Here is a 21,806-nt window from a genome sequence, read left to right as displayed (position 1 = left end):
CAACAATTAAATAACAGTACTTCAATATTTCTCTCAATAAAAGTTTTTCATATTATTTCTGACCTAAAAATTAAAAAAAAACTTTTTCAGAAGTGTTGTCAAAATAGATCAAAATTAGGCAAAATTTAACATTTATATTTCACGAAAGACACTTATGTAAAGAAAATATTTATTTTAATTACTATAAACATAATCAATGGTATCGGTATTCCGTTTCGCTGATATTTCGGAAAATTTCTTAACATTTCGACTATTTTTTAAAATCTTTTCAGAAGAAAATCATTTGTCTTATGTTTTTTCTCATCAACGAAAAACAACAAAGAAAATACAGCTGTTTTCTGTTAATACTCAAATATTATACTTTATTTAAACTATACATATTAAAATAAACATTTTTGAATTAAAAACAAATATTTACAATAACAAAAAGATATTGAAATAGATCAAAAGATTTGATGGCAGCAAATAAAATGTTTCACTGGGCTTTTACGGAAAAGGTTTAATGCATTTTAATTTGAGCAATCTTTTGGCAAAATATGAGTCATGCCGGATGTTTTCGAAGGCAGCAAGGCGGTGATTTGATGAAGTGTCTTTGAGATTTCTTCAAACTCTAAATACTTTTGATGCTTTTTTGACGCGTCATCTTCAAGTTCTTGAATTTTGGCGGCACATTGTCGTTCCTTCTCCTGATAGATACCTTGCGTTGACCGGATGCTCATTTCCAATGCACGAATCTTAAGTGATATTTTAAATTTTTCTCAATCTTTCATATTATAAGACTAACTTTCCCTTTCAGTTCATCAATAATTTCTTCATTGATTAATTTCTCTTCACGTAGAATTTTATTCTCCGATGACAAAGATTTGGAAAGAGCATGAAGTGCGTTGAGCTCCTTTTCAACTCGACTTCTTTCCATAATGTTCTCATCTTCACTTTTATCACGATCCAAAATCTATAAATTTAAAATTCGAAATTAATATCGACAGTTTAGGATTACCGATTTTTCCAAGTCTTCACACCTTTGCCTCATAATTTCAATTTTGTTTAGCATTCCATGAGAAGAACTCTTCTCTTGTTGCAGAGCTGCTTTTAGTTCCAATACCAAATCGCTGTTATTTTGAGCTTCCTTCAGCTCTCTTTGCTTATACGTATAATCAACACTTTCAAGGCGGCTGAGCTTAGTTGATACTTTCGCATTTTCTTTGATCAAACTTGAGTTCTCTTCAATCACCTGAAAAACGATTACGCGTGTGAGTTGTTTTAGAGGTTTATTCGCATACTTTATCGATGAGCTTTTTATCGTTGATTTGTGTGAGTTCGTATTCTCTTGTTTGTTGAATATATGCATGAATCCTTTCCTGAAAATGATGAAATTATCGAAGTGGTTATAAAACAAATAAATCTGCAAAAAAGTTTATTATTGAGTTGTTGGTATACAAACGCATACATAGAATCAATCACAAAAGCAAAATGAATACATTTTTCTTAAGTTTTTATTATATCTTAGGCATCACATAAAAATGACATTTTTTAATATTTGAACATGTATACATGGTTAGAAAGTAATATGAATAATTCATATTTATATTTGTGACTAGTTGAAAAATATCGGTATAGTCATTCTAAAATTGATACAGCCAAGTTCTATTTAATTTTTATGAATTCATTCAAAAACACAAACCTGATTTTCCAAATCTTTCGCTTTCAATTCTCTTGATTCACTTTCGACTATCAAAAGCTGGCTCTTCAGGTAGAGAATGTCATCATTCATTGATTTTAACTCATTGTCTTTTGATGACACTTCATCTCTGAGATGCATCATTGAAGTCTGAAAACATATTTGTTGCTTTTACAGTTATAGGACTCATGAAACAAGCTGAATTACCTGGAGATGAGAAATATCACTATTAGCAAGTCGAAGCTTTTTCGAAAGATCAAGCTTCTCATTGTCCTTTGCCACAATTTTCAGTTCCTTCTCAGCGCAAGCTGGTGCAAGCTCATCAATTCTTTTTTGCATGTGCAAAAGCTCTTCAAGAAGACTCTTCTTTTCGCTCACCATCGATTCTATAATGTGGTAATTATATTCTCCCGTTGTAATATCAAGGTGTGCAAGATACCAATTTCCTCTTTTTTCTCAATCTCAATAAGTTTTATCCTAGTTGACAATGAGTTGATCACTTTTTCATTATCCAATTCCCTTTCCCTTGTGGCAACAATATCTTTTTCAAGTTGACTGTTCTTCTGAAACGTTGATTGTATTCATGCGTTGTTTTTCTCTCACACTTACTTCGATTGCATCTTCCAAATCTTGCATCATGGACTCCTCGCGTTCAAAGGTCTGGTTCATAACGAATGAACGCTCTCTAAACACGGAAACATATGCTTTCTACAAATTAATCTATGACATACCTCATTGAACTAGGTTGGCGAGAACGAGGAAAGCAGGGTACACTATATTCGCGTCGATCTCGATGGTAATAGTCGTAGGCACTCTGAAAATGTATTTACATGCAAAACTTTATTTTCGATTTCAGTTTTATTTGAGCCAAGGAGATTTCGGTTCAAGGAGATTTCGGGCTAACGTATTGCAACAATGTTCAGAATGCTAATTTTCAATTCAAAAACATATGCCTCAAGTACGATCAAAACCATAATTTATTTAAATTTATTTTTAAAAATTTTTTTGAGAAACGTATTTTGACTGTAGGTCGAGCTGACACCCCGGTTTGAGCTTGACGTCCGGCGTCCTGCTTTTCTCAAATTTGAAACAATCCAAAACCTGTTTTTCCAATGTTGGAAACGTGTTTTCAATACTGCTTAAATGAATTCCATACTTTGGATTGATTGAATAACTTGTCACCGGTTGTTCCGAACCTCAGAAAAATGTGGAACATGGAATGAAAACAAGAAAAATTATACTTAGCAATTCAGAAGTTTGGTGTTTCAGCCCTACATGCACGTTTAAAACAGTGTGCAGAGTTTGAAATTAAACCTTGCCTCATTGTCCGTGCTGTCGGAAAAGTTTGATAAGTTAATATCTTTAAAAGTTCAAATGGTTCAAACCGCCAAAATTTCACTCAGAAGTTTTAGACAGTAATATCTTTTGTCAAAATAATGTTGGAGTAATTTTTTGATAGAGATTAAACTAATAAGTTAAATTACAGGTCTGCGATTTGGTAGTTATAGTTTTTGAAACTAGTTGTGTTTAGTTTCAAAGTTACACTCATTCGAAATTTATACTAACTCACCTAAACCTCAATTATGTATACTACTATTTTTCAAACAGAAGATTACCCTCAGCGCCTATTTTTGCACTTTATCAATTTTGTTTTTGAACAGAACCCAATAATTAGTCTACTTACCCTGTCTCTCCCAATTCGTTGTGAATACTGAGATCGATCGCTAATAATAGCTGGAATCGGTGGGTGGTGAGGTGGAAGTTGGCACCAAGTTTCCCCATTTATTGAAACCTGAACAATTTTAATGTGATTTTTTTTAAAGCTTAAATTTAAACTTCATTTCCTCTGGCCAAAATTTGAGTAGTCGTCCCACGCCTAGACTGGTTTATCTGAGAAACCGATTCTCTTCTGTGTTGAAGATCTTCAAACTCTTTAGCTTGTTGCTCTTGCCGGAACTTATCGGCTCTGTATTGCTCCTCCATTTCGATATTTCTTATTCTCTCTTGTTCATTTTCTTCTCTTTTTACTTGCTGTTCTTTTCTGAAACTCAAAATAATATTTTTCCTTTTCATCTTCACTTACAAAAATGCATTTTCAATCTGCAAAAGTTGTATTTGTTGTTGGAGGCTTTGTGCGTATTGGTCAGTAAGATTGGAAATCTCATTAGAATTGTGGTACGCGGAATCGCTGCAAAAGTCTAATGAATTATTTCTGGAGCTCCTTTTCCTCGAAATGAAAAACCAACACAGATTGCTTCCTTGAACTATGATCAGCTTTTCCGTGACTTCCTTGGCTCTGCCTTTGTCTTGGAACAATATGAGCCGCTTTTCCTGAAATTGCTTAAACTACCAAATAAACAATACCTATAAAAATACCTACCTTTAATTGCCAACGACATTTATTGGAGATAAGCAATAGATATAGATGTGGTCGTTGGAAAATATTAGAGGAGACACGGAAATGAGTTGAGTCGCGGAAGGCGGACGAAGGGAGAACACCAGCCGGCACGAGTCCGCTCGGTTTCTATGGTGACGCGGGTAGGGAGAACCCGCCATTATTTAAAAGCTCCGTTAGTAGCATATCCTAATAATCTCCAGCGACTAATCATTTGGATTCATTTAAATGAGAGAGGTGAAGCGTTGTCGCGCAGGTGTTAATACACTGTATGAACATTTCAGAGTTGAGTAGGATATCGTTTGATAGTATTTAGTTTCACAAAATATGTACACTATTTCGAATACTTTCAAATATTGTTCAAGACACCATAGTTCCGATTACCTGTTAACTCGCTAGTTTCTACAGATCTGGAATTTGATTACTTCTTTCTGTAACGCTTCGTTCAAAACTTGTAAAAAAACGAACGGTCCATAGACTGTATTTAAATATATAAGATTACAACAATATCCGTTGAACAATTTGAATCACAATTTTAATGTCCACAGTAATCTCTGACGAGAAGACTAGCTGTGGATGGCTTAACTTTGAGACATATCATAATCAAAATATACAATCAATTAGGCCTACAATGATACTATACATCCGGAACATTCAAGTTTGGTAGACAGGGATTCGGTGAGAGAGGTTGGGAATTTTTGATAGAGACAACGGGAACGAGAACAAGTGAAAATAGGGTAAAAGTGGTAAATAGGGTAAATAAGGTAAAAAAGCAAAATTGAAAAACTTTGCACCATGAATGCTAGACCAGGAAATGTTATGAAAGAGATAGTGAATGGGATTGATAGTTTTTACAAATGATTTGGGAAATAACAATACGTTTGTAATTCGACAATTATCCGCACTCGCCCATCACATCGGCAAACCACTCCTCGACGTCGGTTTCAATTTTCTCGTGATGCACGACAAACGGATGCTGGAGGAGCATATCGTAATTGGGACGCATCGTTGGATCACGCTGCAGGCAGCTCTCGACGAGTTGACAGAAGTCCGGAGAGAATTTGGCCTGTAAAATTGTAAAATACATAAATACTAGTTGTGTACTGTTTCTAGCCGCCATAAAGCATATATTATGTCTACTGGTAGCTCTTAAAAGCTTTTTCTAGATGAATTTTTTACGAAGAGCACATACCGGATCCAGGCGCGGTGGCTCGTCATTGAGAATCTTGGACATCATGTCGAATTCGGTTCCGGCGTATGGGTACTGTCCGGTTGCCAGCTCGACCAAAGTAACACCAAAAGACCACACGTCACTGCGAATGTCATACGAGTCAAAGTTGTTGGGGTCGAGGCGCTCAGGACCCATGTACAGAGGGCATCCGGCTTGCTTCGAATGAGCACGAGACTCGATCAGTCTGCCAGCAATACCGAAATCGCAAAGCTTGATGACGCCACTCCAGTCGAGGAGAATGTTTGATGGCTTCACATCACGGTGCATGATTTGCTAAAAAAATCGGATTATATATTGTCCAAATGGTTCATCTGATTTATAAACTTACGTGCTTGGTTTTCAAGTAGTGCAGAGCTTTAATGATGCTCACACTCAACTTTCCAATAATTCTCTCTGGAATTGGCTGCTTGATGCGGATAAGCAGACGGTCAAGGCAAGTAGCCATGCACTCCATGCAGACACGGACGTCGAACTGAAAAAAATGATAATTGGAAAAGTCAAAGAATTCATAAAAATTCTTACGTTGGTGATGAAGTATCCGAAGCAACGTACAATGTACGGACAGTCGAAAGAGAGACAGATGACGTCAAGATCCATCAAAATGCGGGACATTTCATAACTGTTTGACGTCCGAGGCATCGTCTTCACAGCCATGATCACACTCTTGTATCTGCACTTTGTGACCGTACCGCAGCTTCCATGACCAATATCTTCCACGAACTGAAGCTCCTTCAAGTCAGCTTTACGACGGTTACCTAAAAATCAATTGTTACCGTTTCAAGATTATTTATTTAGCCAAATTACCTTGCAATGTGAGATATCCGGAGTTCTCCTCGGCCTGCTTCATGAGGTTCTTCACATTGTGGTCGTTACTACTACGGGATGGATGATGAGGCGCTGGCTGTGGCATTTGTTGCATGATCGGTTCACCACCAAGTCCTCCGAGCCCGCCAGGTCTGCCCATGCCAAGGTCGAAGTCTCTCTCCATCTTTTCACCTTAAAATTATTATTTTTAGTACAGAGAAAAAAAGAGATAAAGAAATATCAGGAAGAATCAAAATTTTGAATTTATATTTCTAGGATGAAAATATAAATTGTTGGGGCACGAAAAGAAGTGCACTAGCATTTCTAAGAATGAGAGTGGCTATACATATAAATAATAGGGGAAGTTATAAGAAAATGTCTTTGCTCTCATCATTACTCTCATCTCAATGCACTTTCGAAAAGTTCATGTACGAAATTAGAATGCATGATGTTGTTGCAAACAAGCCTCGTTTACGTCAATGGAAAGGCTCTTGCCTTTTGTGTTGGCTGAATATAGCAGCTGAAAACAAAAAGCGTATTAGCTTATACGACGAGGGGATCAAATGAGAAAGAGCTGCTGCCAAAACGAGAAAGGCAACGTTTTGAACTACTTTTCATTCTTGCCATGAGGATTAAATTGCATTACATCATGGTGAAAACATGGCATCACAGCAGCAAAAATGTCTCGAAAAGCGGCAAGACCGCATTGACGCCGTCGCAATTCCAATGCGGCGAGGGAGGAGGGAAGGGAGAGAAAAAACGAACGGCACACACACACACAAGTGAGACACACTGCGTAAATAAGTGCAAGAGTTACGTTGAAACACCGGGCACGCGACGCGACCGCGTGCGCACCCCCCTTCCGTTTCAAAACATTGGCGGTCCGTTCCCCATTTTTTTTTGTTTTCGACCTGTTTTTGCGATAGGTCAACTTTGAACTGAAGTTTATGTCAAAACGATTTGGTTATTTTGAATTTCCGGCATTGAACTGTTGAGTGAATAGAGTAAGAGTGTTAGAGAGAAAAAGAAAACAAACAAATTGTGATATGATAATTTCTGAAGGAAAAGTCAAGAAAAGCTGGGACTTTTCTGATTGATAATGATAAAAAACATTGATCATCATGTGAGGACAGCAACTATTATATAGTTTCTTTTGTAAAACAAAAAAAACGTTGGAAATTCAGAGAAAAGATTGTTTACCACTAATAATGTAATCGAATTGCGGTTAAAAAAGGCAAATAATAGTGTCGCGGAAAGTGGGAAAATTCCTAATATTTCGTAATTGAGAAACCATCGATTTCGAAATTAGGAGATAACATTGAGAATACTATTGTATGTATTTGAGAAGACGCAAACAAGAATTTCGACATTTTTTCTAATAAATGAGGAGACCCAATCAAATAAATAAAAACTATTTTTTTTTATATTTAAAAGCGGTGCTGGAAAATGTGGAAAGTCAAATTCTGAAAAACAACGAGGTGAAAACATTTTCTGATTTTAATTAGTCAGATAAATGCTAGAACACCAAATGCAAAAATCTCAAAATGTCTTGAATTCCATAAATAACAAATGCAGAATCAAGCCTAGTCATCGTGGCATTGTGGTCGTTACACTAAATCAGATATGGACCAGTTGTTGCATGACTCATCTCACAAGGTGCAGAGTTGGGAGCCTCTAACTTGTTTGTCGGCGACTGAGTTGATGGAAAATTATCAAAATTATGTCAAATCTTGATGGTTCATGATATGTTGAATTAATGCTTAATGTTTCTAGATATAGAGAATAGAACAAAAAAAAACTGGTCAGAGCAATTGCGCTGAACACAGAGAGCGTAGGAGCGGAGAGGAATCGATAATTGCGCTTTCATCCTTATCAGAAAAAATCATGATGTCTTTTATCATCCATATTTCGCAAAGTAAGACTGCCTCTTGGCAAGTGGTATTGGAGAACAAACACGTTTGCGTAGAGATTTACGAGATATACGATTAAATGTGATTGTTCGCCACACAAAAGGTCAGTTTCAAACAATTTTCTATTAATGGTCCAAACATGAAGGCATAACAAAAAAAGTTGCTGATGAGATTGCAATAAATACAAAATTTGAGTCACGGGGAGGCGGGGCTGCCACAATGAATGACTCACGTTACGGAGTGGGTGGGCGCGAAGCGGCTATTTCAAACAAATAAATAACCACACTGTTTATGGAGGAAAGAAGAATGAATGAACATTTTAAATTAATCAGAGAGCAGAATTATATTGGAAACATAATATTTTGATGATTGAAAATTGGGAAATTGCTGATCGAGTTATCTATGTAATTGTTGTGAGGGAATGTGAAAATATTTAAGCAAACAAATAGCAGCATTTGCAGCAAAACCTGAAATTATAACATCGGTCTTATCTCTAATTTAGAAACTTAACACCAAAATATTGAACTTTTTACTTTGTAAAGTGTTTCAATTAATTTTTTATGGCTGTTCACAATTTAAAACAATCTTAAACTTGTTAATATCTCGAATTTGGACAAAATGTCCTTCATGCAGCGACAAATTCTTCAAATACTCTCATCATTATCCACATTTCGGTAATTTAGTCCGTGTTTTCAAAAAAAAAGATTTAGGTAAATAAAAATTAATACTCCACCTTGAAGAAGAATTTTTTTTACTTCTTAAGTTTCACTCTAATTTTTTTAATTACTAAAGAACTCAACACAAAAAAAAACGCAGAACATCAGAACATATTAAAAAGCGTTCTTATTAAAGATGAAAGGCAGCAAAGATTTTTCAAATAAAAGTGTAGAATAATGATATTTCATTGTCAAAAATTTATCAGTTCTGATAACTCTTGCATTAGTTATGAAAAATGATTTTCGAGTTAATAAATTTTTAAGGTTCATTCAATATGAACACATTTTGTCTTTATAAGAAGATTTCAAGTAGGGCTCCACTACAAAAATAGAGCCATTTTGAATGTATATAACATCAGAAACAAATGTGATCTTTCAAACAGATATTGAACTGATTGGGTTTTAAGAAATGGTCTGCCATTAAAACTACCAAGACTGAGCCCTTTTGTCTTCAACAAGAAGAGCAGACGGGTACAGTTGGTAGAACTATGGTGAAACATATCCAAATCTAAAACTGAAAAACTTTTTTCGTTTTAATTGCTAAATGATTTTGAAAAAAATTGTTTGAAGAATGCATCCTAAACTTGTTATGAACATTTTATCGAAACTCCAAAATAGAACAAAAAACTCGTCTCTTCTGAATTTTGATGGCTCAGAAAACGTTACAAAAATTCAGTAGAAAAGGTTTTGAGAATTAATAAGTTTTTGTTTTCACTACGGGTAGCTACGGTATGATTCCAATTTAAAAAAAATACAGTTGCAAATTCTGGTACATTTTTGCTTCACTGGTATAATGGTAATACATTTTGTGACAAAATTTGAATCTTTAATATTGAAAAATAAAATGATTTTACAAACGGATGAACGAGAAGAACATGAAAAGAGTACACATTCAAGAAAAAATATGATAGTCTTAAAATTTCAAATGTTTCTTCTTGCCTTATAACTGGAGATAAAACTTTGAAGTTGCCGAATCTTGAAAAAGGAATTGTCAAACCGAAGGTTTGTTTCAGGATAAATTTTCTTTTCGTGTAAGTATTCTGTAAAAAGCTTGCCGAAGTTTACCTATTTTCCAATGTTTAGTGAAAAAAGAAATATAACTTCGAAAAGTAGCTGTTCAGTTTAAAATGACATTAGCGTCTTCACGTAGCAGCAAAAGTTTCTAGCTTTTCAGTGTCATGAAGCTCGGATAATATCAGTGTCATAGTTTTTATATTTTTAGAGCACTATACTCGTGTCGAAAAAAACTGTGCTCATCACACAAATTGCTTTCGAAATGCATGATGAAATGAATTCAAATGCTGTCAGCGTATACTATGATATTATCTTTTTATTTTGATTTCTTCCCCCAATTTTGAGATGGCCATTTCTTTTGATATTTATTTTGTTCATCTTTATCCGTGTAGTTTGTAGTTTTTGCGTAACTTTTTTCATGAAACATTATTCTTTAGTTGTATAAACTTAGTTCAAATAATTTTTCCACTCCACCAAGCCACGTATAAATTCAATCCCAGACAATATGTGTCATCCAATCGAATTCTGCATTTGCACCATAAGTGACGCGTCCGCGCACACGTCCTCTTCTCGGACATCTTTCTGTACACCCTCTACATCTCACATTGTCTCTCCCTCTTTCCCTATCTGCATCGCAGCTAAATGCTCGCGTTGCGGTTGCGTCGCGGCGTTCGTTTTTTAATAATTTCCTCTTCATGAAAATGCAATTTCTGCAAATGTTTGAAGTTTTTCTCAAATTGTTACTCTGAAATCCGTATAAAAACTACTATTTGAATTTATTTTTCAGCATGTTTTATGCCGACTTCGTTTTGTCGAAGAAAGGTCCCCTTTCAAAAGTGTGGCTTGCCGCTCATTGGGAGAAAAAGCTTTCGAAAGCTCAAATTTTTGAGACCGATGTTGATGAAGCTGTGAACGAAATTATGCAACCATCTGTATGTTATTAAAATTATTTTCACTGTGAGAAAGTTCCTTATATTCTATTTTACAGCAAAAACTGGCACTCCGTACCACTGGTCATTTGCTATTAGGAATCTGCAGAGTTTATTCAAGAAAGACAAAATATCTTCTTGCTGATTGTAACGAAGCATTCCTCAAAATCAAGCTTGTTTTCCGTTCCGGTGCTCTGGACCAGCCAAATCCAGTTTTGCCTACGTTTTCCATCCAGGACGTAAGTTTTAAAGTTTTCTAACAGGTAAAAAATAGAAGCCAGTCTTAAGACCACCAAGTGAATGATATTTAGAAATTTCAAGATTTAATAGCAAGCATATTAAACTCAAATCTCATCTTACCGATTCTTGAAATAAGTGGAATAAATCTCTGTGAAATTAATAACGTAAACTAAATTAATTTGCATTTAAGATCTACGGAGATTTCGGTGACAATGTTTTGCCAGAGTTTGACGAAGAGGAGCTCAATCACGCGCCCATTTGCCAGAGCCGTCTTGACGATATCACATTGAAAGAGGATATTCCTCAAAAGTTCACTTACAACTATGGAGAACCTCTTGAGGTAAGATAAAAAATTGATAGAGTTCAACAAACTATTGTACTCCATTTTACAAAAAGTTTTGAAACTAAAAATAAACAAACGTCTAGAAGTTTGCAATATAGGTCCTCCAACATTCTTGCAGTATTGTCAAGAAGCTTCAGTTTAAAATTTAAAAATTTATTTGAAACAGTTTGACCTCAAACGTGGATTCAGTTGCTTTTTCAGTTGACAAAAATGTTTTTTGAATAAAAAAAAAATATATACCGTATATCTTCTATTAATATGGCCTCCCTATTAGACTTGCACTCCCTATTAGTATTGCCCCTCGGAGACCTTCCGAAAATTAGTATGGCACTCCCTATTAGTCTTGCACTCCTAATAGTCTTGCGTTTACTCTTTTTTATTGCAATCTCGTATCGCTGATTTCAGGATTTCAACAGCATTTTTTGCCTATTTTGCAACAGTTTTTTACAACATTTCTACGAGATTGAAGTTTTTGAACTTTTATGAAAATCAAATTTTCTGAATTTTTACATAAGATTAGCTTTTTCAGAAAAAAACTAGTAAGCTCAAAGTCAGAAAAATGCTCTGAAAATTAGTATTGCACTCCCTAATAGTCGTGCACTCCCTATTAGTAATGCAAGCGGGAAGACCATCGAAAAATAGTATTGCAGCCATATTAATAGAAGAAATACGGTATATATATATCACATATGTTCGATGATCACTGACATTTGCTCATGTAATAAAAGATAAACCGAAATAATTGCCACAAAACAAATCGTGCACTCATTTTTATCAGTTTATATCTCGGCCAAGTTTTATACTCTGAATTAACAGTGACATCACCACTTTGAAATTTCAAAAATTTGCAACCTTGTTTTAAAATTTAAAAAGTATAAATGTTTTAAATAATGTTTATAATTAGAGTTGCACGATCACTCCCCAAGTGATCTTTCTGTATCTGAAATCGCAAAATTTTTCCCATTAGTTGCATTTCAACTCCAATTTTATCATTTTAAGGATGATGACTTCGGAGAAATCGCTGCTGGTGTTGGACCAGAGGACTATTACCGTTTAATGGAAGATGTTAACAAAATGGATCTTGAGATGGAATTGGCACGTGATGCTGCCACAACAAGTGACAACTTGTTTGGTCGTGAACGCGAGCCAACTCCATTCTTGAACGATGCACACGCCCCCGGAAACGCAATTTTCGGTGATGAAGACTTTGCTGGTGGTGACATGGATGATGACGATCACAACGTTCAAGGATCTTCTGGATTCACTGACAACAATGCTATGCACATGGAAGACATGGACTACGAATCCGGCAACACAATGATGCGTGGAGAAACTCCACTCCGTTCTGACACTCCGAACACTTTCCGTGCACCGAGCCCAGCCCCGTCTATTGCTCCGTCGGTTGCCACCTCTGTCAGCGCAATGGAACACGATACTATCGAGTCATATTATGAGCGTCAAGCTCAGAAGCGTGCAATGCAGAAAGAGCAAAACATGAGGAAACGCCGTGTTGATGATGTCAAGATGATCACTGGAGAAGAGATGAAGGGCAATATGGCTGATTTTAGGTATTTGAGAATGAGAAAAAACGTTTATTGTAAAAATACATACAATGTAGAGTAATGGGTTGAGTTGTTTAAAGTGATGCCATTTTAAAATTAGCTGATTATTACCAAAAAAATTTTCGCGTCCTACGTCATTTTTAGTTTTGCTACAAAATTGCCACAAATAGATGCAAAGTAAAAAAAGCGAATCCAATCAGGTTACATTTGTTTTTTACAAGCAAGGGGCCTAATTGTCAAAACATATGAAGTAGCAATGTCAAAAGTTGATGTGATAATGATTCTTATATTTTTAAGTGTTAAACAGTACGGACTCAGAGTACATGATACCGTATCTTCTTTATTAGTGCGACATGTATTGCTAATTTGCGAACCCTCAGCGAGGAGAACTATTAGAGACTGCAGTACTAGTTTTTGAATGTTTATTTTGAAATTGGGAGCTTTACTATTTATCTACAAAAGCTTATATTTTTAATAAAATTCATGATAATTGTGAAATATTGTTACAGAACAAACATTTTATTTAAAATTCGTTTGTAATTTTGTGTGAAAACATCCAAAAATGCATGAAAATGTCATAAAATTATTCAAACTATGGAGATGGTTCTCGATATAAAACAGGGATGCTGTATTAATAGAAACTGCGGCACTTATTTTTAAATACCAGTCAGGATGTAGAATTTATTGATAAGCCGCAGTTATGGAGAATATATGGCTAGTTGAAGTGTTAGCAAATCATTATTAGGTTTACGATGAAAATTTATTGTTCATGATTTATTCAAAAACGCTCAACGTGCATTATCTAGACAACAAAAAATTAACAGAACATTTTTTTTTTCAAATTCTGAAGTATCTGTTATCGGCAAAAGTTTCCATTAAACTGGATATTAAGCTAGCTCTTCAGGCCAAATAACTCTCGAATAAGTAACATTTTTGGTATCAAAATTTGTTGGCTGGCTGTGAAAAGATTATTTAGTGATAACGCAATTAAAAATTAAAATTCAATTTTTTCAATAATTCCGAGGTTTTATCCATTGTCATAGATTTCGCAATGTGGGAAAAATTACATAAAACCGTTTATTATGCTAGTTTATGATTGTTAAGTTTATCTAATTTAAAAAATACAGTTTACCCATGATGAATGGTAAATACCTTATCTTCTGAATTTCAATGAAATACATATTACACACCAAAAGCGTGATATGCTTCTCAAAATTATTTTGTGCCATCAGAACAAGTTATTCCGATAGCAACTTTATTATATAGATAAAACAGGTAAATCCAAAGTACAACCAATATTTTCAATTTCCAGCGATATTCTTACTCGCCTTGATTTGGCCCCGCCGTCGCGCAAGCTGATGATGGGAAAGAAACGCAGTCACGCCGAGTATATGCACCACAATCCTGGAATGATTGGATTCTCAAAGAACAAACAGTTTATCCGAGTATGAAATTTAATCAGATAATAGAAAAAGCATAATTTTTATTTTTAGAAATATCAGAGTTATTTGGTAGTTACCAAGCACGACGACGTTGACGAGAAAAACGAGTGGATCAAAAACGCTTTGGGTCTTCGTGAGATTGGAGAAGAAGAGCTGCAACAGCAGCAACAAGAAATGGATATGCATGTTCAGGTTTGTAAATTAATACAATCATTCAGGAAAATGCAAAAAAAGTAGATTGAGATTGCAATTATTGAAGAAGCTCTCCACAGTGAAAATATTTGAAAAAAAAACATGAGTTAATATTTAACAGTTTTCAAATTCCAAAACTTCGCGTTTTCAAAAATATGTTCGAAATATCTTTTTAGGACCTTAAAGTATCATGAAAAATCATTAGAATTTGTTTGGATAGAAAAAATATTTTAATTTTTTTGAAGGAACTCTTGAAATCATCATTTGAGGGAACTCTTGAAATCACGTTTACAAAACGAATTAATTAGTTTGTGTCTTTTCGTTAATTGTAAGAATGATAAACAATTAAACGTGCTCAGAGTATTTCAAAATATCTTTCTAATAGTTCCATGATATACTAACACAGCATGGAAACGCTACACGGTCACAGAGATAATTGTTAGTTTGAAGAAATGTGTTTTAATAGAAAATGTTAGAAAATACAACATGGCGACGACAAAATTCTAAACTTTTCTTTAATCAGAAATGTTTTTTTAAACAAATATTTATGATTATCTGATAATATTAATTTAGAAATAGATGGTCTTTTATGGAAGAACTTTCAAATTCCCAATTAAAAAGGGTTTTTAGTACTATCACATATAAGACTTTTTTAAACTATTCTTCAAAACTAACAACAAAATTTTGATTTTAACCATATTACTATTTCAAAAAGATCCCTCTGATAGTCATGTGATGTGCTAATAAAACACAAAAAACTAATGGCTAGAGTTTGGATTAATTGAGATGAGCATTTCGCAATTTTGTTTCAATAACAAAAACTGTTGCGTCTCTTCTGCCGGTGTTCTTACAGTCGCCATTGAACTGACCGCACACCATCCGGCAGTACTCCCTTACGTAATTCACACCATCCCAAAAATACATTAGTCCTATAGGGTGCCGACGGGAAAGGTGTGATATTACTGTACGGCGATCAGTGCAATTATAGTTTTGTTTTATGCACATGTACACACGTATTACGCAATCCGACCCCCACGTAGAACAATAGAAGCTGGGCTATGTGCACGCTTGAATAGAAATGGCTCATGGTTTATGAGTCTCGGACATTAGTCATAAAATTGGACAATATGAGAAAGAACAAGGAGGTTGAGATGCTGCACAGGTTGATGTGCTCATTCACCTGTGAACTGACGTTCATCAATACGTTTAAATATTGAAGACACGAGATGAAAATTAAGTTTTATGATTTCTTTCCAAAAAAAAAGGCCCCGCAATGCAGGATAATTTGAAAAAAGATAAGCCCTGTCATAATAATTGTGGACGGAACATCTACCGTATGTCATTGTTCCTTATAAAAGCGGCCTATTTAAAAGTGGGTGCCAAACGATTAAACACTTAATTGTATGTCAATCCAGTACTTGAGCACCGGAACATATGTTTCTGAGGAGTCCTCGAGTCCCATATGGAAACATCCCCTGTGCCTAGTCCTCGTCCCAGCTGGCTGCTGCTGGCTACCTGGCTGCCTGCAACACTATGGGATTATCTTCTCTCAGCAACGACGAAAGATCTACATATTGACTTGACGGTGTCAAGTGCAAAGTGGTGACACAGTTTTTGGCGGGAAAGTTGACTGGTATTGCGCCGCCGTGCCCACTGACGCGTTTGAAAGTCGACTGTAATCTGATCTGCTTAGCACATCCGAGTAGATTTTAAAGAAAATGAATGAATAACGGGAAGCATTACAAATAAATTTTAATATCAACCTCTACATTAGAAGTATACATAGGCAATTTCAGGACGATTCATCGTATGTCGACGACTTTGACGAGGTTCCACCACTCGACTTTGATCAACTGGATATGATGGATATGCCACAATCGATGGATGATATCAACATGGTCGACGATGATGTACCACAGCGTAACCCATTGTCACCGTTTGCCCCGATGGTCGAAGATGAGGAGATGTCTCCAAGTGAGAAGCGCAAGAAGCGTGATGTAAGTGAATATTCTGAAAAGCATTGTTTCTGAAATGCTTATATTGAAAATTCTAAAAGAAGGAGTAACTGTTTTGGGTTTTTTGAACGTATTTCATTGAAATATTCTCAAGTAAACGAGCAATGAAACTCCGCTCTGTTTATAAATTTTTCAGGCGGTTCGAAATTTCGAAAATGAGTTAATTTTAGCTAAAATCTTCAACTTTGGGCACGTTGACTTTTTTGAATAATGATCTTTTAGTGCATATTTTGGTAATTTATCTCACATTGTTTTGTTCATTAAGGCACTTTTACGCCTTTTTTTTCGATATTTTTAACCTCCATAAAACATTTTGTGAACAATTTTAAAAAAGTTTCTTTATGAAAGTTGTAAGCACATCTTGGGTCTCTACGTTCGAAATATTCCGGACCGTTACTCTTCTCGTAAATTTACAAATTGTGATGTTTCAAATTACACCCTCCCCCAAAATTAAATTTATTTATCTCAAAGATTACTTTTCTGTAGCAAAGCCCATTCTATAAAAATAAGTTCTATCAAAATTCTTATAATTTTATAATCCTCGTCTAGATGCTAATCCAAAAAGATTGATTGGATGAATGTCTATGAACTTTATCCACCCTCCCCCCCTATCATGACATTAATACGTACTTTTGAACCCGCCGAAAAAAAAATACACACAAACATGCATTCCATTGAGATACTATGGGTTGTCGCGTGTTAGTGCAAACAACCGGTAACAAAAGAAAATGTGGTCCATGAGAATGTCCGACCTCAAGAACCTCTCCCGGTCCAATGTCTTTGTCATTTGCCGCTGTTCATTGTCGCCGACAATGACGAACTTATTGATATGCAGAAAAAACACAAGTATTTGATTTTTATCATATTTTTTCAGGAAGAGAAAGAAGAGCCAGAGACTGACGAGGATAACCGCTGGTCAAAGAGAACTCACGCGTTGTTGCAGAACATTGCGACTAAATTGGAAAATCAAAATGGACAGGTGGGCAAAAATTACAGATTATCTGAAAATAGTGAAACTGATAAATTGCGTGTTCTCAGTAGCTCAAAATGTTTGGCAACTAAGCCCAGCCCTTTTCCCTTGTCGCCCTTGAAATTTGTCTCTTTTTCGTAATCATAGGTGTTCATGTTCCCATCCATCACATCACCGATTCATGATGATGGCGCCTGCCTCCTAAAACCACATTTGAAAGTTTCGATCCCCATGCCCTCTCTAACACTTGCTTTCGATTTCGAATATCCCGAATTTCAAGTCCTTCAACTGTTTCAATCGTGGTTTTCCAAAATTTGTGGAGATGTAGTGGGGAGGGCATTTCTCGGGACGTCGTCGGTCGTGTGAAGTGTGAACATATGATGTGTGGTGAAGTGGACGCAATAGCACTACTGACAAGGACACATAACTGCATATGAAGTAGGTACATGAGAAATTGTCTTGTCCAAGATGGAGAAGGCGTCGGAGACACTGCTGCTGCTGGTGCTGGTGCTTCATGTTTCGAAAAGATTAGTGGTGGTCAAGAAGACCTCTTAGTCACTTTCTCCACCGGACAGTCCTCCAGCCAATCCGGAGGTGGATGATAAATCCGCTTGAACTCTGTAAGTGTCTCGCGGCACTTCTTCACACTTCATACCATTTCAAATTTCACATCAACATGAAAGAAGGAGGTTATTATTTTAAAGATCAACAACAAGGATTTTTTGGCTATGCTATTAATAAGGTCCCGATCACAAAAATTAGTTAGTATATTAATTCCAACTCGTGGCCTTTGTTGAGATTGTTGACTCGGATGGTTAGACACCATTGGAAAGGTAAAAAGAATGAGGGTGCCATTATAACCCCTTGATGCCCTTTTTGGTCTTGGAGGTCATTGCACCTCTTTTCTTCATCGTATTTTTTCTCGAGTAGGTACATCGACGCCACAAGTACATACATAGTATCCTTCAAATTGTCCGACTAGTAATTTGGCAATTGTTGCAACTTTTTTTTGTTTTTGGCTGATTGCACTAGTGCAAATAAGCTTTCGGCAAAGATTATTCATATACAAAAAATGGGTCCCCGAGATTAGAAAAGTGAAAGTGCCATGATTCACAAATAGTAGCTCAGGAATGGAGCATAAGGTTTTACACAGTTCTCAAGTGTCGGAAAGTAATAAATTATGTTTTTACGCAACGCAAGCATAATGTTAAGTATGTGTGACAACAGACTGTTGAGACGGTAGTTGCCATATGTTGCCACCTTACGGTGTTCGCTGCAAATCCCCAACCTAGCTATTGCATAACTCTCCCCTTCTCATCCCTCAATCTTTTTTCTACTCATCCTCTGAAAAATGCTTAAGCTAGTTGATGGCAACGTTGGTAGCGGAAACCCGCCGAACTAACAATGCTTCACCGTGGGCATCACTTAGCATATGCGCATACGTGAATACGGGAAACCTATACGTCGGCGTTTTTAGCGTTATGAATAGGTGTGCTGATTATCAGTTTGGTTTGGAAACGGCTAAAAAACTGGCAAGCATGAATATGCAATATGGCTGTATGAAATCCAATATAAATTTACACGGAATGGAATGATTTTTCATTTAATTTTTCAGGTTGAACTGGATGAAATGTTGAAGAAGGGAACAAGTCGAAAGGTGGCTGCCGCCAAGTTCTACTCTCTTCTGTGTCTGAAAAAGAATCAGTGCATCGATATCGAACAGAAGGAGCCATACGGAGACATTATGATTAAGGCCGGGCCCAATATCAACATCAACACGATCTAATTTGCATAAAATTACACTAGTGTCTCTTATCCCAACAACCAAAAACTATTGAATCACCTCCCCTACCCACGATATCGTTTTGCATATATTACAGAACAAGTTTCCTACTCTTTTCCTCTCCCCTCCTATCTTATTTCTTATTTCTACCTCCCACACTTTTTCACTATCCTCATCTTTTAGTTTACCTATGTTTCACTTGTTTTCTTTCTTCCCTAAGTTTCTTCTTCTTCTTCACGTTCGAGGAGGTCGAAACAGTACGCGCCATGGTCGAGAGGTTCGAGGAAACGAGAGTTGTACAGGAGGCGGTAGTTGAAGGGGGAGAATAAAGGTGTATGTCTCACCTTTCAAAGTTCTCGCCGATCCCGCCACCCTGCTTTCTCACCTCGTTTTCTTGTACCTATATGAGCCATGAGCCCTCTGCACTGTCCACTAGTATTGCAGATCTCACTGATATCATCCATTCGAATGGTGTCTTATCACAGTCTTCTTCCTATTCAATTGATGCTCATTTGCATTTTCTCTCAATTTTTCACACATTGCTCTCGCCATTCATCCATTGATATCCCAATTAATTCTTTCTGAAATGTCAACTACAGTCGTTACGACGACTGTACGTAACCAAGAGTGCAGTTACATTTTTAAAGTATCAAAGTACTCATTTTCTCTTCTTGACATTTTTAAAAATAATTTATTGTATTTAATTAAGAGGTGTTGTTCTGAAAACAACTTTGTTCCTCAACATTTATTCTCCTATACCGGATATTTATATGTCATAGAATTCATTATTTCCACTTGTAGTCTACATAATATTTTTAATCAACCTCCCATTATTTAATTTATGCTTTATGTTAGAAAACTTTTTATTGCCAACAATCTCTGAAAATTTATCATTCCCTTCTTGAAAAGCCACTCCACTTTTTTACAACTTCTCTCCCTCCCCCCACTATATCTTATTACATGTTTCCCGCCAAAATTGGTACAGTTCGGTTATTGTCAACAAGAAATTGTGAGATCACTACCAGAACTGCTACTCATCATCAATACGGATGATAATGCGCTTTACGGCCTACTGTTATGTTCTTGTGTAAAATTTATAAGTATTAAGTGTGTTAATAAAAATCAATAGGGAATTATATGACACATGTGAAAATCATTGAAAAGCTCAAATCGGAAATGATTAAAAACCATTTCCTTTTGATTAGAAATCATTGGATCTGAAATGACTAAAGCGATCAAATAGCGTTATTTCTTTCTGTTTTAAGTTCTAATTGTGCACATTTTAGTAGTTGGGTTTACACATTCGGCAGTGCTTGAGATAAAGTGGCTTGAAATAAAACAATTCTAAAATCATATTATGATATTTTTGTTTCAGAATAATACGTTTTTTAAATTTCTTCACTGGCCGGCCGTAAGCTACCTTTAAAAACTTATCGATCTTATTGAAAATATCATCACACAACTTCAGGCTCTAATTTTTGAAATTGTAAGGTTAGTTACTAATCTCAAAAGCAATAGCATTGCTCACAGTTTGTAGACCGCCACAATCTTTGACAAAGACTACGGTAGAAATCTGGGGCGTGTGCAAACTGCTTTCTGATATCATCATCAACTGCTGTGTGGTCGCCAAGCAGCGGCGACCAACCACGACGAGCGGCGCGGTCTCAATCTGCGTTTCCGTCGTTTTCCCGCTTCATCGGCGGCGTTTTCTCTCACTTGGCTGGCGCCAACTACAGTAATCCGATCCTCTCGCTCTGAAAATAAGAAAGAGAACGAGAAAATGGAAGAGAGCGTGGGAGAGAGAGAGAGGGGGTAGGAACCCGATGGCTTGTGATCGACACTATGCGCACCTCACGCGTGCACACCTACCGTTGTCCGTGTCTTATTCGTTACGGTGTGAACAAATATTTTCCCACATCGCTTCTCGACACATGTACATAGGGTGTATAGTTTCGGAAACGAGTAAAACCCCTTCGAAACTCACCGAAAAGCTTGATTTTGACCTATAGTCAACGACGTGGGTTTCCCATCAGTTGATTTAACATCACAATGATTCAAACTTACATGACAATAGGCTGAGAACGTAAAAAATAACGAGAATGATATGGGATGTCAGACTGTAATCGAAATCGATCGATGTTTGAATGATAATAAACCATGCTAATTAGCTAGCCGGATGCTAGACGGCAAAATAAGCAATAATATACAAAACCAGTACATCTGTGTCGCCGGATGTAGTCCGAACACTGTATATCATTTTTCTTCCCGTTTATTCAATCTCCATGCCGTTATGCCAAAATCAGTCAATAGTAAGTGGGAAGTTGGAAGACGGCTAATAAGCTAGATAACTGAAAGAGTTGAGCCGGGAGCTCTGTGTAGACGGATGAAATCAAGAGAGGAAAGAGAGCTAAGCCAGTATGTATGTGTATGAGAATTGTGTCTCTGTGTGCGCCCGCGTACGCCCTTTCAACACGAATACAAAAGACTGAATAGGAGGAATGGAGCGGTGGATTGAAAAGAAACAATGCGCTGTAATGATTGGGGGAGACTCGACGACGACGACACAGAAGACGGCCCCAAGA

At 36.3% G+C, this 21,806-nt stretch overlaps 3 protein-coding genes and 15 non-coding genes across 22 annotated transcripts; 7 read left to right on the top strand and 11 right to left on the bottom strand.

Moving 5' to 3' along the window:
- Positions 1-334: 334 nt before the first annotated feature.
- F48E3.9 (Trichohyalin) lies at positions 335-4,492 on the bottom strand. Its single transcript, NM_076863.6, has 14 exons — positions 4,059-4,492; positions 3,925-4,009; positions 3,762-3,866; positions 3,515-3,719; positions 3,363-3,470; positions 2,410-2,492; positions 2,288-2,363; positions 2,118-2,241; positions 1,886-2,064; positions 1,682-1,828; positions 1,281-1,358; positions 998-1,231; positions 785-952; positions 335-734 (listed from the first exon to the last, which is right to left on the bottom strand). The coding sequence occupies exons 1-14, from the start codon at positions 4,075-4,077 to the stop codon at positions 510-512; spliced, it is 1,836 nt and encodes a 611-aa protein (NP_509264.3). The 5' UTR covers positions 4,078-4,492; the 3' UTR covers positions 335-509.
- Positions 4,493-4,542: 50 nt separating this feature from the next.
- mek-1 (Dual specificity mitogen-activated protein kinase kinase mek-1) lies at positions 4,543-6,300 on the bottom strand. Of its 2 annotated transcripts, NM_001029600.7 has the most exons (5): positions 6,109-6,300; positions 5,827-6,059; positions 5,633-5,776; positions 5,266-5,577; positions 4,543-5,139 (listed from the first exon to the last, which is right to left on the bottom strand). In NM_001029600.7, the coding sequence occupies exons 1-5, from the start codon at positions 6,290-6,292 to the stop codon at positions 4,969-4,971; spliced, it is 1,044 nt and encodes a 347-aa protein (NP_001024771.1). In that variant the 5' UTR covers positions 6,293-6,300; the 3' UTR covers positions 4,543-4,968. The 2 variants fall into 2 exon arrangements, 1 of the variants encoding a protein (NP_001024771.1); NR_132545.1 differs by having other exon boundaries at positions 4,969-5,577; positions 6,109-6,292.
- A 590-nt stretch (positions 6,301-6,890) lies between these two features.
- Positions 6,891-7,074, top strand: K08A8.4. Its single transcript, NR_071507.1, has one exon. It is a non-coding gene; the product is annotated as an Unclassified non-coding RNA K08A8.4 (non-coding RNA).
- Positions 6,901-7,029, bottom strand: K08A8.8. Its single transcript, NR_071508.1, has one exon. It is a non-coding gene; the product is annotated as an Unclassified non-coding RNA K08A8.8 (non-coding RNA).
- Positions 7,075-10,529: 3,455 nt separating the features above from the next.
- coh-1 lies at positions 10,530-20,355 on the top strand (the record flags this gene model as incomplete). 4 transcript variants are annotated; one of them, NM_076861.8, is made up of 9 exons in its annotated part: positions 10,530-10,680; positions 10,737-10,916; positions 11,108-11,257; positions 12,260-12,828; positions 14,135-14,267; positions 14,316-14,456; positions 16,253-16,453; positions 17,346-17,450; positions 19,057-20,355. In NM_076861.8, the coding sequence occupies 9 exons, from the start codon at positions 10,537-10,539 to the stop codon at positions 19,225-19,227; spliced, it is 1,794 nt and encodes a 597-aa protein (NP_509262.2). The 4 variants fall into 4 exon arrangements, with proteins under 4 accessions (NP_509262.2, NP_001309700.1, NP_001309701.1 ...); NM_001322622.4 differs by lacking the exons at positions 10,530-10,680; positions 10,737-10,916; positions 11,108-11,257; positions 12,260-12,828; positions 14,135-14,267 and having other exon boundaries at positions 14,439-14,456; positions 19,057-19,227; NM_001322623.4 differs by lacking the exons at positions 10,530-10,680; positions 10,737-10,916; positions 11,108-11,257; ... (1 more) ...; positions 14,135-14,267; positions 14,316-14,456 and having other exon boundaries at positions 16,316-16,453; positions 19,057-19,227.
- On the bottom strand, positions 15,469-15,614 carry K08A8.30. The gene has a single exon (NR_071506.1). It is a non-coding gene; the product is annotated as an Unclassified non-coding RNA K08A8.30 (non-coding RNA).
- Positions 15,760-15,908, top strand: K08A8.27. Its single transcript, NR_071505.1, has one exon. It is a non-coding gene; the product is annotated as an Unclassified non-coding RNA K08A8.27 (non-coding RNA).
- K08A8.15 lies at positions 15,783-15,931 on the bottom strand. The gene has a single exon (NR_071504.1). It is a non-coding gene; the product is annotated as an Unclassified non-coding RNA K08A8.15 (non-coding RNA).
- On the bottom strand, positions 17,126-17,252 carry K08A8.11. Its single transcript, NR_071503.1, has one exon. It is a non-coding gene; the product is annotated as an Unclassified non-coding RNA K08A8.11 (non-coding RNA).
- Positions 17,489-17,702, bottom strand: K08A8.7. The gene has a single exon (NR_071502.1). It is a non-coding gene; the product is annotated as an Unclassified non-coding RNA K08A8.7 (non-coding RNA).
- K08A8.19 lies at positions 17,775-17,911 on the bottom strand. The gene has a single exon (NR_071501.1). It is a non-coding gene; the product is annotated as an Unclassified non-coding RNA K08A8.19 (non-coding RNA).
- On the top strand, positions 17,779-17,915 carry K08A8.17. Its single transcript, NR_071500.1, has one exon. It is a non-coding gene; the product is annotated as an Unclassified non-coding RNA K08A8.17 (non-coding RNA).
- K08A8.12 lies at positions 17,985-18,180 on the bottom strand. Its single transcript, NR_071499.1, has one exon. It is a non-coding gene; the product is annotated as an Unclassified non-coding RNA K08A8.12 (non-coding RNA).
- K08A8.10 lies at positions 18,252-18,396 on the top strand. Its single transcript, NR_071498.1, has one exon. It is a non-coding gene; the product is annotated as an Unclassified non-coding RNA K08A8.10 (non-coding RNA).
- Positions 18,713-18,924, bottom strand: K08A8.25. Its single transcript, NR_071497.1, has one exon. It is a non-coding gene; the product is annotated as an Unclassified non-coding RNA K08A8.25 (non-coding RNA).
- Positions 20,356-21,074: 719 nt separating the features above from the next.
- K08A8.29 lies at positions 21,075-21,199 on the top strand. Its single transcript, NR_071496.1, has one exon. It is a non-coding gene; the product is annotated as an Unclassified non-coding RNA K08A8.29 (non-coding RNA).
- Positions 21,200-21,342: 143 nt separating this feature from the next.
- K08A8.23 lies at positions 21,343-21,791 on the top strand. The gene has a single exon (NR_071494.1). It is a non-coding gene; the product is annotated as an Unclassified non-coding RNA K08A8.23 (non-coding RNA).
- Positions 21,573-21,768, bottom strand: K08A8.26. The gene has a single exon (NR_071495.1). It is a non-coding gene; the product is annotated as an Unclassified non-coding RNA K08A8.26 (non-coding RNA).
- Positions 21,792-21,806: the final 15 nt, after the last annotated feature.

Source organism: Caenorhabditis elegans, chromosome X, assembly GCF_000002985.6.
Source record: "Caenorhabditis elegans chromosome X".
Classification (NCBI taxonomy): domain Eukaryota; kingdom Metazoa; phylum Nematoda; class Chromadorea; order Rhabditida; family Rhabditidae; genus Caenorhabditis; species Caenorhabditis elegans.
This window is presented reverse-complemented; position numbering and strand designations above follow the sequence as displayed.

Bases quoted from the DNA above. Each gene is read 5' to 3' on its own strand.
- F48E3.9 (NM_076863.6), bottom strand. The intron at 3,720-3,761 runs GTAAGTGAAGAT...TTTGAGTTTCAG, and splicing joins CAGATTGAAAATGCATTTTT to AAAAGAACAGCAAGTAAAAA. The intron at 2,493-3,362 runs GTAAGTAGACTA...ATACATTTTCAG, and splicing joins AACGAATTGGGAGAGACAGG to AGTGCCTACGACTATTACCA.
- mek-1 (NM_001029600.7), bottom strand. From the start codon at position 6,292: ATGGAGAGAGACTTCGACCTTGGCATGGGCAGACCTGGCGGGCTCGGA. The intron at 6,060-6,108 runs GTAATTTGGCTA...ATTGATTTTTAG, and splicing joins CGGATATCTCACATTGCAAG to GTAACCGTCGTAAAGCTGAC. The intron at 5,777-5,826 runs GTAAGAATTTTT...CATTTTTTTCAG, and splicing joins TCGGATACTTCATCACCAAC to TTCGACGTCCGTGTCTGCAT.